At 36.3% G+C, this 15,854-nt stretch overlaps 2 protein-coding genes across 6 annotated transcripts; both read right to left on the minus strand.

The window, feature by feature from the left end:
- Positions 1–347: 347 nt before the first annotated feature.
- Positions 348–7,329, minus strand: LOC116135661 (dual specificity protein phosphatase PHS1). Of its 4 annotated transcripts, none has more exons than XM_031421375.1 (11): positions 7,008–7,329; positions 6,802–6,869; positions 6,574–6,716; positions 5,940–6,144; positions 5,469–5,645; positions 5,197–5,357; positions 3,608–4,676; positions 2,950–3,096; positions 2,603–2,830; positions 1,119–1,276; positions 348–944 (listed from the first exon to the last, which is right to left on the minus strand). In XM_031421375.1, exons 1-11 carry the CDS (start codon positions 7,066–7,068, stop codon positions 584–586), a joined length of 2,778 nt encoding a protein of 925 aa, XP_031277235.1. In that variant the 5' UTR covers positions 7,069–7,329; the 3' UTR covers positions 348–583. The 4 variants fall into 4 exon arrangements, 3 of the variants coding, with proteins under 3 accessions (XP_031277235.1, XP_031277233.1, XP_031277236.1); XM_031421373.1 differs by having other exon boundaries at positions 6,802–6,870; positions 7,003–7,329; XR_004128937.1 differs by having other exon boundaries at positions 804–944; positions 1,119–1,302; positions 6,802–6,870; positions 7,003–7,329.
- A 1,812-nt stretch (positions 7,330–9,141) lies between these two features.
- On the minus strand, positions 9,142–15,636 carry LOC116135662 (coiled-coil domain-containing protein SCD2-like). 2 transcript variants are annotated; one of them, XM_031421377.1, is made up of 17 exons: positions 15,140–15,636; positions 14,875–15,047; positions 14,132–14,207; positions 13,920–13,961; positions 13,770–13,832; positions 12,808–12,857; positions 12,706–12,733; positions 12,309–12,383; positions 12,117–12,227; positions 11,980–12,040; positions 11,415–11,531; positions 11,203–11,321; positions 10,765–10,834; positions 10,396–10,437; positions 9,998–10,038; positions 9,706–9,832; positions 9,142–9,544 (listed from the first exon to the last, which is right to left on the minus strand). In XM_031421377.1, the coding sequence occupies exons 1-17, from the start codon at positions 15,488–15,490 to the stop codon at positions 9,414–9,416; spliced, it is 1,677 nt and encodes a 558-aa protein (XP_031277237.1). In that variant the 5' UTR covers positions 15,491–15,636; the 3' UTR covers positions 9,142–9,413. The 2 variants fall into 2 exon arrangements, with proteins under 2 accessions (XP_031277237.1, XP_031277238.1); XM_031421378.1 differs by having other exon boundaries at positions 14,875–15,043; positions 15,140–15,277.
- Between the last annotated feature and the right edge of the window lie 218 nt (positions 15,637–15,854).

Raw genomic sequence — 15,854 nt, forward strand, 5'->3', positions numbered from 1 at the left:
TTAAATTTTAGATTGATTTAGGAAATGTTTGGTTCAAGGTCTGATTAGGGCATTGGGCATTTTTGGTTTGATTGAAGATTTTAGTTTTGATTTTTTTATTCTTCTTCAAGTGTTAATTGACTGATATACCCTGAATTCGTTAAAGTTAACGGCTGAAAACCAACTGTGTGGGTGGCGACGTTAGTTTCCATGAGCTGGGTGTAAGACGGTAACGTAATTAGCTCATATTAACATTTAATGATTAGACAATATATATATATATATATATAAATAGTCTGGAGAAACTAATTTTATTCCGCTGTTAATTTATCAATTTCATTAATAAAAATACATATAATAATGTGATATTGTGAGAATAAACTAGTTCAATTGCTCTGATCTACCGGAATTACACATAAGGTGTTGCGGACTGAAGCCCAGTTACAGTATTTGACTTGTTGAATACCCTATTTGATTTTCTAACTTTCAAAAGTTAATATACATGAGTTTGTATTCTTTCATTTAAGACTATGTTTGCTGTTTCGGCCCCCAAGACAATGCCACAACGACGTTTTGAGAATGCAGTAATAGCCAAAAGGTATTCTTACTCATCCATAAGGGAATTAGATTCTCTTTGTGTAGGACTCACACTCCCACTTCTGCTTATTTTAAGTGCATCTAACGCCTTCTGTATCTCCATATTCATGGCACTGTCCACGCTTCCCGATGATAGCTTCTTGTGTGCTTTCTGCAAATGAAGCTTAAGTGAGCTGCTGCTCAGACCAGCATTTTTCCCACATACCGGACACACTTTCATCATTGGCTTCCGCTGTTGCCATTCCATTGAGACTTTCCCATGCAGTTCCTTGTCTAGATCCAGTAGAATCCTTGCAAACCCATCGTTGGGCTGGGCTCGGCGATGAGCTCGTTTTAGGTTGTTCCATGCTTCTAATAGTGTAAAGTTTCTGCAACACAGATCATGAAATACCATATTTAAAGAAAGAATGTGTTCAAGATATATTTAAAGAAAGAACGTGTTCAAGATACGTGATATCTACTGGCGGTTCCTTAGCGGCATGCGTGCAATTTGGACCTCACAAATCAGATTTGTTCTGGCATGTAAATTTTAATTCACTTACTTTCTGAGCATTAAGTATGCCATCACCAGTGTTGCACTTCTACTTCTTCCTTCAAAGCAGTGCACTAGAACCCTCCCGCCAATTTGTTCAACATGATCAATAAAATCTGAAGCTTCTTCAAAGATACTGGTGATGTTTGTATCCTCATGGTCACTAATCTGTTCAAAGTGAGCAAATAATGTATCAATGAAAAAAAAATTCCAAACAAATCCGGGATATTAGAACTTCTACAGAGTTGTTGTCTACATTCTATAATGCCTAGTTATTGGGATCTTAGAGACAAGTCATCATGAACGTCTATACTCTATACCACTAAATTAAACAAGGAATGGTTAACATTGGCTTAAAGTATCTTCCAAAACATAGTTGTACCAGTATTATCAATACCAATAAAAGGAAAACAAGGTGTCAAGAGCATAACAGAGGCAAGCTATTAGGTTTTGTAGAAGGATAGAAAAGCATATATGAAGTTTTGAAAACATGTTTCACATGGTCAAGTAAAAGAAAGGGTAGTGCTACTATTGATCTCTCTTTTGCGTCACTTGCAGTGAGATAAAGAGAGAACTTCCTAGGGGTGGGCAAAATTTTAGGGTAGAACCGGAACCGACGGGTACCCGGGTGTCGGTTCTGATTCCTACCCAGAACCGGTCGTAACAGGGTAGATTCCAATTCCAAAAAATTGGAACCAATACTGTGCGGTTCCGATTCTAAATCAAAGGAACCGAAGCTAGAACCAGGACTAAATTAATATAATATTAAAGGATAGAAGGTTTTTTGATATTTTGTATATGGGGGGGGAGGGCTTAATATTTTGCATATCATATAAATATATAAGAAAATTTTGGTTTTTTTTTTTTTTTTAATCTTATTATCAAAAGTCTTATTAATTTTCATTAAAAGATCAGTTTTTCAAAATATTCTTATTAATATTTAAATTTCACTTATTACTTGATTAAAAAATTAATATACATTAAGACATTTACGTTAAATAATAGCTTTCAAATGTTTATTATCGGTGAAAACAAACAATTAAATACTTATAATCAAGCATCAAACATCAAGTAAATATGAACAAATATATTATTTAATGTTTTGCACTTAATTGTTAGGGGTGTAATTGTAATTTTATAAAAGTTTATTTGTCATTTAAAAAAAAAATAGGAGGGTAATTAACATTTTCCAGGGTACTGGAACCGGAACTGGAACCTGTGTTACAGGTTCTAGTTCCAAGTTTTTAGGACGGTTCTAGTTCCGGTTCCAAATCAAAGGAACCGGCTGGTTCCGGTTCTAGTTCCTTTGATTTTGGGCGGGTACCAGGACCTGCCCACCCCTATAACTTCCCATGTTCATGTATGATTTCTAGAGAATTGAGATCTGCAGAAACCATGCACGGCTTCTGTCAGATATATAAAGCAAATGAGAAACACACTGTAAAAGCAAATTAACTGACACCGGAAATAGAGAATTAGGAAAGAAGCACTTACAGAAAAATTTTTGTACTCAAATAGATCTGGATACTGAGAATCTGACTGTCCGATTTCATTGGAGCATAAACACAATATATGAGTAATACCTAAATGTTTCAGCGTGTAAACAGATCTTGCAGCCAGGGCTCCGCCAATGAACAGCCTACCTGTAACTGAAGATGGCTTCTCTGTATTTGCAGCCTCAGATATAAATGTTATCCTCTCAAGAATGTGCTCAAGTCTGACCTGTAAGTTGCAAAGCAGATGAAAAAGGAGATTAGGAGGAAAAACAAATTTCTGAATAAAATACAAAAGGATTCTGCATCATATAAAATTGAATCCCAGTAGTTTAGTAAAACTATTACCTTCAATTCATATGCATCAACAACACTGTTATGATCACTACCTTCAAAGAACCCTGAATTAAAATTGTTTTCCATGCAGAGTTTAACAGCATCATTTTTCAGCATTTCGTTCCATTGTTCCAATTCTTTACTTGATTCAGCATCAACCTGAGCAAGATCATTGTAACAGTACACAATAAGACATGAGGAAGAAAAAATTTCATCTCAAGTAAAGCCTCTTTTACAATTACTATACCGAAATACAACACAGCATAAAAAAACCAAAAAATAATTCCTTAACAAACATCTGACTTATCAAAAAGGAAAGGAAGGAAAACAAAAGACGGGCAAACTAATTAGTCATCATACCTATTTACAAATTTCTCTCATAAGACAGTCCACAAAAAGAACTCTCATAAAAAGCAAATGAAACTGTAAGCCAGAAATTGTGACTCCTTATGATCTACCAGCAACAACTACCCAACTCACAAATGCAAACTTTCTGTATCATGCTAGACAATGTAATCAGATCAATGTCACTGTAGTAGAACAGATGCACAGATCAGCAGCAAAAAAATTAATTTGTATATGTTCTGAAAGTTATTATTGTAAACTGCTACTTTCAGAATAACTGCATATGATGTATAAAATAACAATTTATTTCATTTAAAAGAATAACCTTGGCCCATTTATGGAAATCACGGAGTTTTGCTGTCAAACGGAGACTACGATCTCCACTCCCCTTGTGAAACTTTCCATGCCATCCCTCTCGTGACATGGGGGAAGTAGAGTCTGAACTTTCTTTAGATGATGACCTTGGAGCTGTTTTTTGCAATTCTGTATCACTATATTCTGGATTGCTATCATTAAAGCACCGCTCCTTGCTTGATGGAGATAGAAAATGGACAACTGCAGGAGGATTTGAAGGTGATTCAGGGACCACACATTCATCCTTGTCATAATCCCCAGAAGTCTTATTTATGATATTCAAAAATGCTCGTAACAGGCCATCCAGTTTTTGGTGAAGTGTAAGCAGGAATATATGAAATCCTTGAAGATCTCTGAGAGCAGCACGGAACCCACTGCGAAATTCATGAGCAACTGAATTCATTTCAGCCACCTGCACATCAGTTGTCTCAGCATCTTCTAACGAAGGGGATCCCAACTTCCCTCCTGTTATGTCACGTAACAGATTAGAGGAGTACTCAGAACTGTTGAGAAGTAACTCGACCAACTTAGGATAATTTGCCTGGTCATTTGCACGTTTTCCTGCAGGAGGACGGCGAGGGACAACAGAGTCAATAGCCACAATATGAACTTCAGCACCAGTTGATTCATCTAATGTTTGACTTCTTCGGCTCATTTCACTAGATTTTGGAGATTCTATGATATCAGAAAGATCTGAACTCTGTGATACCAATCCTGGATTATGAGCATTCAATCTGCAATCTATTGAAGTGGCCCTTCGGTCCTTTTGAAGAGCTCTAAGCACTCTTGGTCGATATCTCTTAATAGCAGAATCAAACGCTTCCTCCAGTGCATCCATACTTACAGAAGCCATTTTGTCTGCCAACAACAGATTTGCAGGATTTCCGCGCCATCTGAGTTCACGGCAAGGGAGTCTATCTTCATTTCTAATGACAAGGTCCAACATCAAGATCCTGCCAAGAGCTGCTGCAGTCTTTGCTGCAGTTTCCCTTGATTCAAATGCATTTGAGCTTTCCAACAAAGGAGATCCATGAACATAACTGCAAACACAGAAAACCTTGATCTTAAGAGTGCCAACCTAAAGAATAAATAATAGTCTCTAAAGAAACTTATACAGCAAATCAAATATCCTACTTGGTCCGCCAGTTGTTGCCTATAATGTATGACTAATGAGAAATTAATCTAGACATATGTTATGTTCTTCTTGGTCTTGCATCCATGGTCCTAGAAGAAAACTAAAGGTAAGCACCTTGAAGAACTTTAAACTAACGAACAGAGTAAAAGTACCTTCTCACAGCCTCAAAGGTACTAGTGAACTGAGTCACTTGACCCAATCTTATGTCACTAAACTTTCCAATAGTACAGAAAGCTACAGGATGGTTTAAGGACCCTAATGTCCATGAGAACTAAATTTCAACAGATAAGAACAAATACAGGTACACAAACCAAGTGAATGTCCATTTTCACCTTGTTCTATCTGTCAAGTATAAAGAAAGAACCAAAAGGAGCACAACAAGATATTGCGTTCTCACAACTCATTCACTTAATTTTCGTGTTCACCTCATAAAGAGAAGGCATCGACTAAGTTCAAGTGCTTCCAGAAGTTCAGTACAAGTCATTTCACCAATCTCGTCTCCTTCTGAGGTTGCTGTAGCTCTTGCTTTTTCTGCAGCTTCCCTTATCTGGAGCCACTCTGGATTACAATTGTGAATTACTCTAGCCTGTTACAATAGAACAACTTACAAATGAAATGATATAAAGTAAGTTCTAATAGAGTAAAGGTCGGGACATATCGCCTAAGCTGACGGAAACAAAAAGTACAAATTTATAACCTGAGGAGTTCTGACTCCCAGCCACTTGGCAAGTTCATAGCCAAGGCGTTCTGATTGGGTGGCCATCCTTGAAGACGAGAACTTTATAACAGCTGCAGCTTCGTTTAGAGGAAAATCATCAAAACTGAGCTGGTTGAATAACGCAAAGAAAACAACTCCCCCAGAATTTACAGTAACCTACATGCACACAACAGAAGAAAATTTGAGGCAGCAAATGAGAAGATAACCAGAGATGAATTCGTTTACTCAGATTCCTACATTAGGTGGGCATCATGTCATCACTATTGCAAAAAAAGAATAATCAAGCACATGATATACAGATTCAAGTAACTAAAATTAAAAAGATCTTAAAAGTAACTTTGTTGTTCGCATCCCTCTTCCCTTTCCCTTCAACTAAAATAATAGAATTTTGAACTAAATTTGAAGTTAATAGTGTCATTCCATCCAATCTGGTTAGAATAATTCACAAACCTCAAGGGCTTTATTCAGTTCATCCTCAGACTGCTCAGTGCTGCTACCATGCTCAGTGTGATGAAGTGAAGAAAGCATATCCCAAGAAAAAGAGCTTGACTCGATATCCAACATACCGGCTTTCCCTAGTTTTTCCCACAAATTGATTTCCGAAGCTTGCTCAGCTTGCAAAGGACCTTTAGAATCACTTGGTGATTCTCCTGCACTGAACAGAAACCAAAAATGATATAACAAAAACCATTGAGGGCTAAATTTGATAGTACGTGGTATCTCTTTTTGCTGCAATTTGAAATTGCATTTGACAGTAACACTAACGTAAAAATATGGCAAAACACATTTGATCAAAAATCATAAACCAGTCTAATCACTTAATAGGACAAGATACCTTCAATTTTTTATACCCAGTAACAAATTTCATCCCACTCTTTTATGTGTCATTAACGAGGGCTTTTATCCATAATTTTCTAAACAATTAAGCAGCATCCAAATCACATCCACAAAACTTAGCTTCCCCACACATTAAATAATGATCAGTACTCGGAAGTAATTTCTTAGCATTAAAGCATTTTCTTAAAGGTAAGACAAAACCATATAATTGCAAAGTAATTAAAGAAAAGTAGAGAGAAATAAAGACCTAAAAGGCATAGTGTGAAGCCTATGAAGGCGGCGAGGGAAGCCGGAGGAACGGTACTTGCCGCTACGTTTACGAACAAGTTCCAACCATTGGGTGAACCGATATGCCGGTCCAGCAGTAATGTCTCCCAACATATACAACACCTGCATTGTTTTTCATTCACATCAATAATATGTTTCTCTTATAAAATCTCAATGGAAACTTTAAAAGAAAATAAAATAAAATAACCCGCGAAGTCACGGTGAGGGGCAATGGTGGCTCAAGTTCGTCAGATCCGAAGTCCAGGTCTTTCTCTTCCTGCATGTACAGTTATGATCCAACAATGTGAGTGAATCAACATAATTCCAGTTGGAGATTGAAACTGACATAAATATGAGTCAAATAGTGAAAAATTGTTTTAAAAAAAAGAAAAGTAATTGAAAATACTACATGACCCTGGTGCTGGGCAGAGTTGATGATGCTTGTAGGTGGTGGTTCCTTCAACTCCCTGGCCATTTTCTTTTTTTGAAAGGGGACGACTGGGACTCAATTATAGAGATTAGAGAAAAGAGAGAGAGGAAAGAGAGAGAGATTGCTTTTTTTAGAAATGACTAATGGGAGTATTTAAAACAGAAAGAAGGGGAGGGAGTCAGAGGTGGCGCTTTTTGAGGTGGGATTAGACGTGCTTGATTGGTTTAGTTTAGAAGCAATTAAAGTGTTATTTGAGGTTTTTCCTTTTGTTACAGTGAAATGAGAGTTGAGTAGGGGTCTGGTCGGTTTGCCGGGAATCAAAACGGTGGTTGTCTATGTAATGATGCATTCACAACTCACAAGAGCCAGTTTGAGTTATTCAGTCACGCTCACGGCTCACATGACGCCAAGGGATTGGTTTATTGAGAAAGCTTCATATTCGTCTTCCTGTCAACTTGAGACACGCGCGTCTGCAAAAGCGGACCCAGGTTTTTATTAAAAACAATTTTTTTTTTTTCAAATTTATATAGTTTTACTTTTAATATAACATAAATTTTCGATACCCACTATAATCTAATCTAGCAACGGCTAATTGGAATAAAATATCCCGTCCGAAATCTACTCATAAATTTCCTCCCTATTTTTGTAAGTGTTAAAAGAATTCAAAACTCAACATTCATTTCTTTTAACATGCCTGACATGATGTTAATGAGACGATGTTAAGGGGGTGTTTGTCTGAGCTTATAAAAATTAGCTTATAAGTAATAATTGCTTATAAGCTAAAATTAACTTATAAGCATTTGAAATTTTAAGCAATTACGTGTTTGATTAAAGTACTTATAAGTGACTGATAAGTAATTGACGTGTTTGGTAAAATGTGGCTTATAAGTACATTTTATTATAAAATTACTAAAAAATGTATTACATTAAATAAAGGCACACTATAGAATTTTAAAATTAAATAAGGATAATGTGGTAATATACTTGGTCAAACTAGCTTATAAGCCAAAAAAAAAAGTACCTCCCCCCCCAACTTATTTTTTTTAGCTTATAAGCTCAAAAAAATTATAAACAAACAGGTCAGCTTAATTTTAGAGCTTATAAGCAAGTTTGACCAGCTTATAAGCTTAGACAAACATCCTCTAAATAGAATTCCAGAAGTCAATCCTTCTGCTCAAGTCTACGGATAATGACAATTATAAATAGAGTAACCGGCATTTTCCTGCCCAAGGTTTGACGAATCTTGTAAGTTCCCACCCGTCTTTCATAAATTACAGATACTCACCTTAAATTAACAGAAAATTATTTAATCTAACAATTAAAAGGAAAAAATAATTATTTCAAAGATAAAAATTTCAAAATAACCTTTCACCACTCAAATTCACCCCATCAAAAAAATTTAAAATAACCCATTCACTTCTCAAATTCACCCCATCAGCGATTTTAGTCAATTCCGGCATGTTTCCAATGCATTTGACCTCTCGACACCACCATTACAATCCCCTGAACCCCCACATCAAAACCCCTAACCTCCCTACCTGATTGAACACCCTAATCGTCGGCCATCGCTCTTAGTTTTAGTCGGCGTTTCATTTAAATTTCGACAAGTCCCAACACCAGAAACCACCCCCAACACCCCCAATAGCATCACCGGCTTTTCCCACCAAAACCCTTAACATCATCGATCGCAATTGCCCGTCGATCGCCATCGCCTCTCCCTTAGGTTTTCGCGTTTTGTTGTGTCTTTCTAGCCAAATTCCGATACCTCACCGAGGTGTAATCGAGTGAAAAAGTTTAGGGTTTTGGTGAGGAAGATAAAAGGATGTTGACAGTGGTGTCGAGGAGGTCCAATGGTGTAAGAATTAGGCCAGATTTTTTGCTTGACCAAGATCTCCTCTAAGGGTTATTTGAGAGAAATTTGAAATATTAAGGTTATTTTGAAAGAAAAGTAACGGTGTTAATTTAAAGGTGGGAATCTGCAATTTATGAAACTAGGAGTGGAAACTTGGAGATTCGCCAAACCTTGGGTGGGAAAATGTTGTTTACTCTTATAAATACAAATAAATAACAAACAGTTCAAATAAACTTACTTGTAAACTTTACTAATGCATGGAAAGATGAATTACAAAATCAATGAAATAAAAGAATCACTAGTTTCGAGCATTCATTTTCACATTACAATCATTCTATCATATAAGCAAAGTCTAATTACAAGCCCCAAGTCCCAACAGCCCTCTCGTATAATGACCAGCTACAAGTTGATGTTGCTGGATGAAAAGGAGGATAGTAGGTCGACGGGAAATTCATGAAAGACAAGAAGATAAAAATAATATACGTATACAAAATGGAATGGCCAACCCTAGTTCTTTAACACATCAAAACAACCTCCATCATGAGGAAGTCTCTATATCTGCAAGTTTGTGATTGGCAAACGAGGATGGCAGATCAATTTCTTTCCGAGATGCTTCCCAGAGTTGCTGCTCTATACCCAACTTCCTCAGCTCCAATAAACCTCGCTCAACTGCCACAAGGCGGAAATTGCAAGCATTGAGCTCTAGTACTACGTTTACTATGACAAAACATGGTCATTACAACTTAAATGTAGTCTCAAGATTTTTAACTTGAACTAAAAGGTGCATTTTCCTCGGTTATAGGTATAGAAAACCACAAAAATATTATTACCATCAACAGCATCATGTGAAGTTGGTGACTGTCCGCTACGACTGATCCAAAGCTGTAATCTCTCCTCCGCTATATCCTCCTCTACACCATGCACTTTAGCTCTTCTCCAGAAATATGTCAGCCAAGCCTGTATATGTCCAGTTACTAGAACTATAATTTCTGATATATGAAGGCATAACACAAACTTTATCTAAACACAGAGAAGGAAAACAATGATGGGATTTTATATAAGAAGGCTTGAAGTGGTGTCAACAAATAACATAAATGTAATCATATTAAGAAAGCATTTGACCTCTTTGAAAAGAACATCTTCTGCCTCCTCTTCACTTAACTCTGCAGAGAAAAGAAAAGTATAAAGCTAACAGAACTTGATATAAAATCATAGTTACTTATAAATATTATATTTGTTCTTTTCACATCATCCGCAATTCTCATAATGCAACCCAAAAACCCGTAAAAGGAAAATGCATCTTCGATCCATATAGCCCTCATGCATGAAGTGAAAATCTAGATATCTCTGGCACTACAGCTTGGAGGATTAACTTAAACCTAAAGAAACCACAGAAGGCACATGTTTCACAAACACCAACATGAATACTCTTCAATGTGACAGGATAGGTTTAATTTCCACAATTTTGCATAATTGATGAGTAAGCACATAATGGTGACAGTTGAGAGTAAAGCCCTTACCAAATGCCTCTGTAAACTTTGGATCACCTGGTGATTTGGAATCTGTAAAAAAAACAAAAAGAAGATAAATGATATGTGAAAAATGCTTTCCATGATATCACAATAGCAAAGTGAACAGTAAAACTTTATTTCATACATCTCCGTCATTAGACCTTCCATGAATACAATAATTATAAAATACTTCAGAATCAGGAATGAATCAACCAAATGGCAGATGATAAAAAGCTAGATTTCATTTTGAAGACTACAAGTAAAAGCTATGGCTGACATACAATGAAAAGAAATCAAATTCACATTTACAGATCAGAAAATTGGTCTTTGTAATTCTGATAACAGGAAATAAAATTATGAGGGCAGAGATGAAAGTACCAGAGAGGGATTGTCGAACCATATTTGGTCTTCTGTGTTGGGCCAATGCAAGCACAACAGCGTCCTCAACCTTGAAACAGGAGCAATAAAATTTCAATTTAATGTTGTATGTAAAGTAGTGCTTTTCCAAAATTTGAACATAAAAGAAAGAACACAGTTGAACAAGAAGAAACCAGCATGCCCTTGAAATTCACAAACTCACATCAACTCAAGGAACAAACTTTCATGTATGCAACATATTAATAAAATTATTAGTGACAATAATCTTTAAGAGGGGCATTCCATACGCATTCAACAGTTGAAGAACCCTCCAAAATCAATTGAATATACAATCACAGAGTGGATACCGGGATTCCATGAATATAACCCACAAAAATATTCAAAGCAATTATAAAGACATAACTGAAAAGAATTTATCTTAAAATAAAGAGAGAAAACCTTTAAAGATGCTAATTCTCTCAAACCCATTTCAACTGAAAGCATACTCTCAATATTTCCTTCTCCCGTAAGATCACTCAAATCCCGAACAAGTTTACTTCTATCAGGATCACCACCACCTACACCATTCACAGGAAATGGTAAACAAATGCAACCATGTAAAGTTAAATAAGCATAACAATAACAGTAAATAAGCTGATCAGGTAACTAGCCTTTCTCCCATGAATCCTCCTTGGCCTTTTGTCCAGCAGAAATGACAACTTCAAAGGGAAGAGGAGCAAAAGCAGACCAGTGCTCATGCTTTGACACTGCTATGTCCGCACAAATGCCTATAAAGAACAATAGCAACCACAAGAGAAAGCAAGTATGATATAACTCATCTATAAACTGAGAAAAAATTGGAAAAAAAAGGGGCAATCCGAGCGTGGCATCAACAACAAATCAAGTATCAACACACCACATGACAAATTAACGAAATTAGTCTTTCGAGTGCAAAATTTTTGAAGATGTTTCCCATGATACAAGATCAAAGAGAGAAATCAAATAATTTTATAGATAAAAACAAGTAGTAATAATCAAATCTACTGTTGATGAACCAACATATAACAAAGAATTTGATATCAGTGTGTTCTATGATTTTTCAGACACAATAAAAGGAAATGTTATAGGGCACTAGAAGTCCGTATATGCCTCATGATGCAAAAAATAATAATAACAATAAAGGACTGCAATTCATTTCATCTCGCTAGTACAAGAAGATTAAAGTAAGTTGACTACCATGCTGTATAGCTAAACCCCAATAGCGAGCAAGCCAACATCTCTTCAGAACAACTTCCTCCTGGAAAGTATATGTAGAATAGAGTTAAGATAGAAACAGATAGTAATAAATCTCACTTTAAATGCAATGAACAAACCATCTCTTCCTGAGTCAATATCATTCTTTGAGTCATTGATCGCAGAGCTTTTGTTTCAGATTCTGCCTCTTGTAGCTGTTCAACAGCTGTTGCAGCCTCATCTTTCAAGTTCTGATTAAAATAAAGGTGGTCAAGTATTTTAGTGTAGATCATAAAATATTCAACTATACTGGTATTCTTAGGATAGTTCACCTGAATTTCTGAACGTAGGGCTACAACCTCCCCATCTTTTCCATCTGTCTTTTGTTTTGCCGCCTTAAGAGCAGCCTGTAATGAAGGATGTTTGTCAGATATAAGTCACATTCTTAGCTACTGGGAAATATTAAAACTCAGAATCGGTTTTTTTAAGAATAATTACAAAAATAAAAATATCGGTATAAAATATCGGTATGTCTTAACATAACAAGGTTTAACTACTGCTGTTGGTACAGTTCAGGTAAATCATCTGAAAACAGAATACAGCTCAAGCAATAGTCTAATCTCAAAGTCATGTACCTGAAGAAAATGAAAAATGAACATAAAATAAAACAATAGCTCCAGTCCTCAAAGTTATTTTTCATGTCACAGCTAATATAAAGCTACAAATTACCTCTCTTTGACGTAAAGCTGCTTCCTTCCTGCAGATGAAAAGTGCAACAATCATAAGCAGAACATTCAAAAACACAACAGGACATGAAATCACCAAGCCTACCTGCTCAACAGTTTGGCTTCCAGAGACACACCTTCTCCAAGGGAAGCAACCTATAAAAGTTAAATATAGAGGTAAGTGATGGTGCATCATTACAAATAAAAACTTCGGGACTTTTTAGGGTATAATCAACAATTCAACTCAATTAAGTATTAAATCCCACTTGCTTCAGGAAATTTAATTGGCCTAGACAGAAACTTGAGATGAAACCAATTTGATGCACAATCTAGTAATAGATGTCAAATATGAAAGCCAAATAACAACCACAGTAACAGTAGCAGCAACATAAACAGCTAAATATATCTATAACTGCAGCTGTGGGTTTAATATTATTTATTAACAGTAAAATTTAAAAGGTAGGGCAAGTAAGGGTTATATGCAACAAAAATTCCCAAGCAAAAAATCAAAAAAGTACATAAACATACAAGATCCTATATCACATACATATTAGAATATCAACTATAAGTACACAAACACAATACAAATTTGAGTGTCTATGTAAGGTATGTGCTACATTTTAGTTAATACAAACATACAAATTAAAGATGCTTACACACACACACACAAAAAAAAACTAACTATTGCAAAATTGAATCATAGATCACTTAAACATAATTTAAAAAATATTGCATTATCAATGTATCCTCACCATTTTCTGACCTAATTTTTAAAACTGAGAAAATCAATGTGATTACACCATATCAAAGTCCTGCATCCATAACTGTACTTACAGCTTAAAACAAATCAACATATAGCATCCATTATTTTATCCACGTGGAGATATAAATAAAAAATATTAAACAAAATAAATATCCCTTAAACATATCAACAAATAGAAGTCAAAAAACAAAGGTCGTAAGTTGAGGGGCATGCACAAGTTATACCTACACTAATGGACTCTGCACTTTATGGAAATCTATTTACCCAAAAACAAATTATTTGCATACAAATAGAATACAACTGACCTGTTTCTCAAGCTCCCTGGCTCTAGCTTCTGATTCCTCACGTCTCTCTTCAGCATGACGAAGCTGTACAGCATGCTTAGGCATAAATCATATACATCGTGCATATTAAGGGGAAAAAACAAAGTCATTTTTGGGCAAGGTTGAGCTCACCTTGTCAAGTAAACTATCATTCTCTTCTTGTAGCATGTCAAGCTGCAATTTATAAATATTTATTAGTTTCAAACTTGCTGCTTCAGGACATATAATTCACATTCAGAGAAAAGTTAAAATTGTTGGAAACAATAAATATCTTCTTCCAATGTATTTCAAACGTCATATACGTCTTCAACAAGACATAAATTAATGGATGGAGAGTGACATACTTCATCACGAAGTGCAGAGGCTTCACGCTGATCTCCTGCATCTTTTGTATTGAGTAGTGATATATCTGACGAGAACCTAAAACAATTAACATAAATGAAGTTCAAGAAATCAGAAAAGATAATATTTTGCCCAAACCATACAAATGAAGCTTCTCAACATCAAAACAAAAAATTTGCAAATCACGATTGCATGATTTGCATCCACAAGCACCGACATGCATATTATAACCGTAGGCATCAGAAAAACAACACCACTTGAGAGTCCACATGAATAAAGCCATGAAAAAGTAGTATCAGTTGGTCTTATCTGTTTTGCTTTGTAATAGGTGACCAGTCACAGTAAGAAAGGAATGGTTTTAAACTTAAAAGAAAGATCTACACATCCTGTAAGTAAAGGCATAATGAAAATAAGGATCATGCTACAGAATTGATACCAACTACCGTACCAGCAACATTTTACAATTCAGACATTCCAGGTCACAATTCACATCGTTTAGAATTTTTATGTTTTACATTACAAGTTCTGTGTTGATAATTAATACTAAATCACATCAAACAACAACTATTCATTTACCATATCAACTGAACCTCCCTCAATTAGCTCCAACTTTAGCACTCAGCAACTAAGTAAACTAAAATTACCAATAATTCGCTCCTCCTTAGCCAGGGATAATCATGGTTCAAAAGCATAAAGTCCAAGCCCAGGGCAATTTAAGCGAAGCCTTGAACAATCTAAGCCTTACCTCTTATCTCTATTCCTATGAGTAGGGGGTTCGATCGGAGGTATAGAAACCGGAGTTCTAACCGATGGTCTACTTGGCGGCATCAACGTCGTTGTTCTAACAGACATCGTTGACGGCCTTCCAGCTGACGTGGACCGCACCGATGCTGCATGTTCTACAAAGTTCCGACCTAACTAATCAAAACACGAAATAATTCTAATCAGATCGATCACAATGTAGGCAATTAACTAGAAATCTGAGATTGCTAAATTATTTATAAAATTACCGCAGGAGACGGAGATCTATTAGCTCTATTAAACGAAATCGCTGGTAACGAACTATGATTACTACTAGTTCGATTGCTATCTCTGGTGGATACGGGAAAGCGGAAGGAGAGATCGTCTTCTTGATCATCGTCATCCTCGTCGTCGCCAGTACCAGCGGCGGTCTGCGTGGCCATGACCTGAGCGAGGCGCTGTGCGGCGGCCTTGGCAGCCACGTTTTGGTTGCGCTTGATTGAGGAGACTGCCGGCTGCAGCCGTGACTGGGGTTGCGCCGGTGATGACGAGCCCGAGCTGCTCGATCCTCCACTCCACTGCCGTCCGTACACTGGACTACCCGTCCTTCGCCGATCCATTTCTATTAATTCTTTAAGTGTGTATGTTGAGACTGGAGCAAGGATTATACGAGAACTAGATTTTCTCGAGAAAATCGGGGAATTTGTGAAAGAGAGGGGAAGCTGGGTTGAAAACGGCTGAATTTGAAAGAGACGACGTCGTTTGGTCTTGGGTTGACAATTATGCGTGTTTCGCGGGAGCGATCGAGTGGAGATAGGTGGGACCAATTGCTGATCATGGCAGCTGTGTCAACCTGACTGGCGGCACGCTCAATAACCAAAATTTTGTTCTTTGATTAAGCAATAGCTTATTAATTACATATTTATATAATTCATAAATTCACTGGTAAATTTTTAATATAAATAATTTCCAAAAAAATTAATC

This window comes from Pistacia vera, unplaced genomic scaffold (genome assembly GCF_008641045.1).
Source record: "Pistacia vera cultivar Batoury unplaced genomic scaffold, PisVer_v2 Contig302, whole genome shotgun sequence".
In the NCBI taxonomy this organism is placed as follows: Eukaryota; Viridiplantae; Streptophyta; class Magnoliopsida; order Sapindales; family Anacardiaceae; genus Pistacia; species Pistacia vera.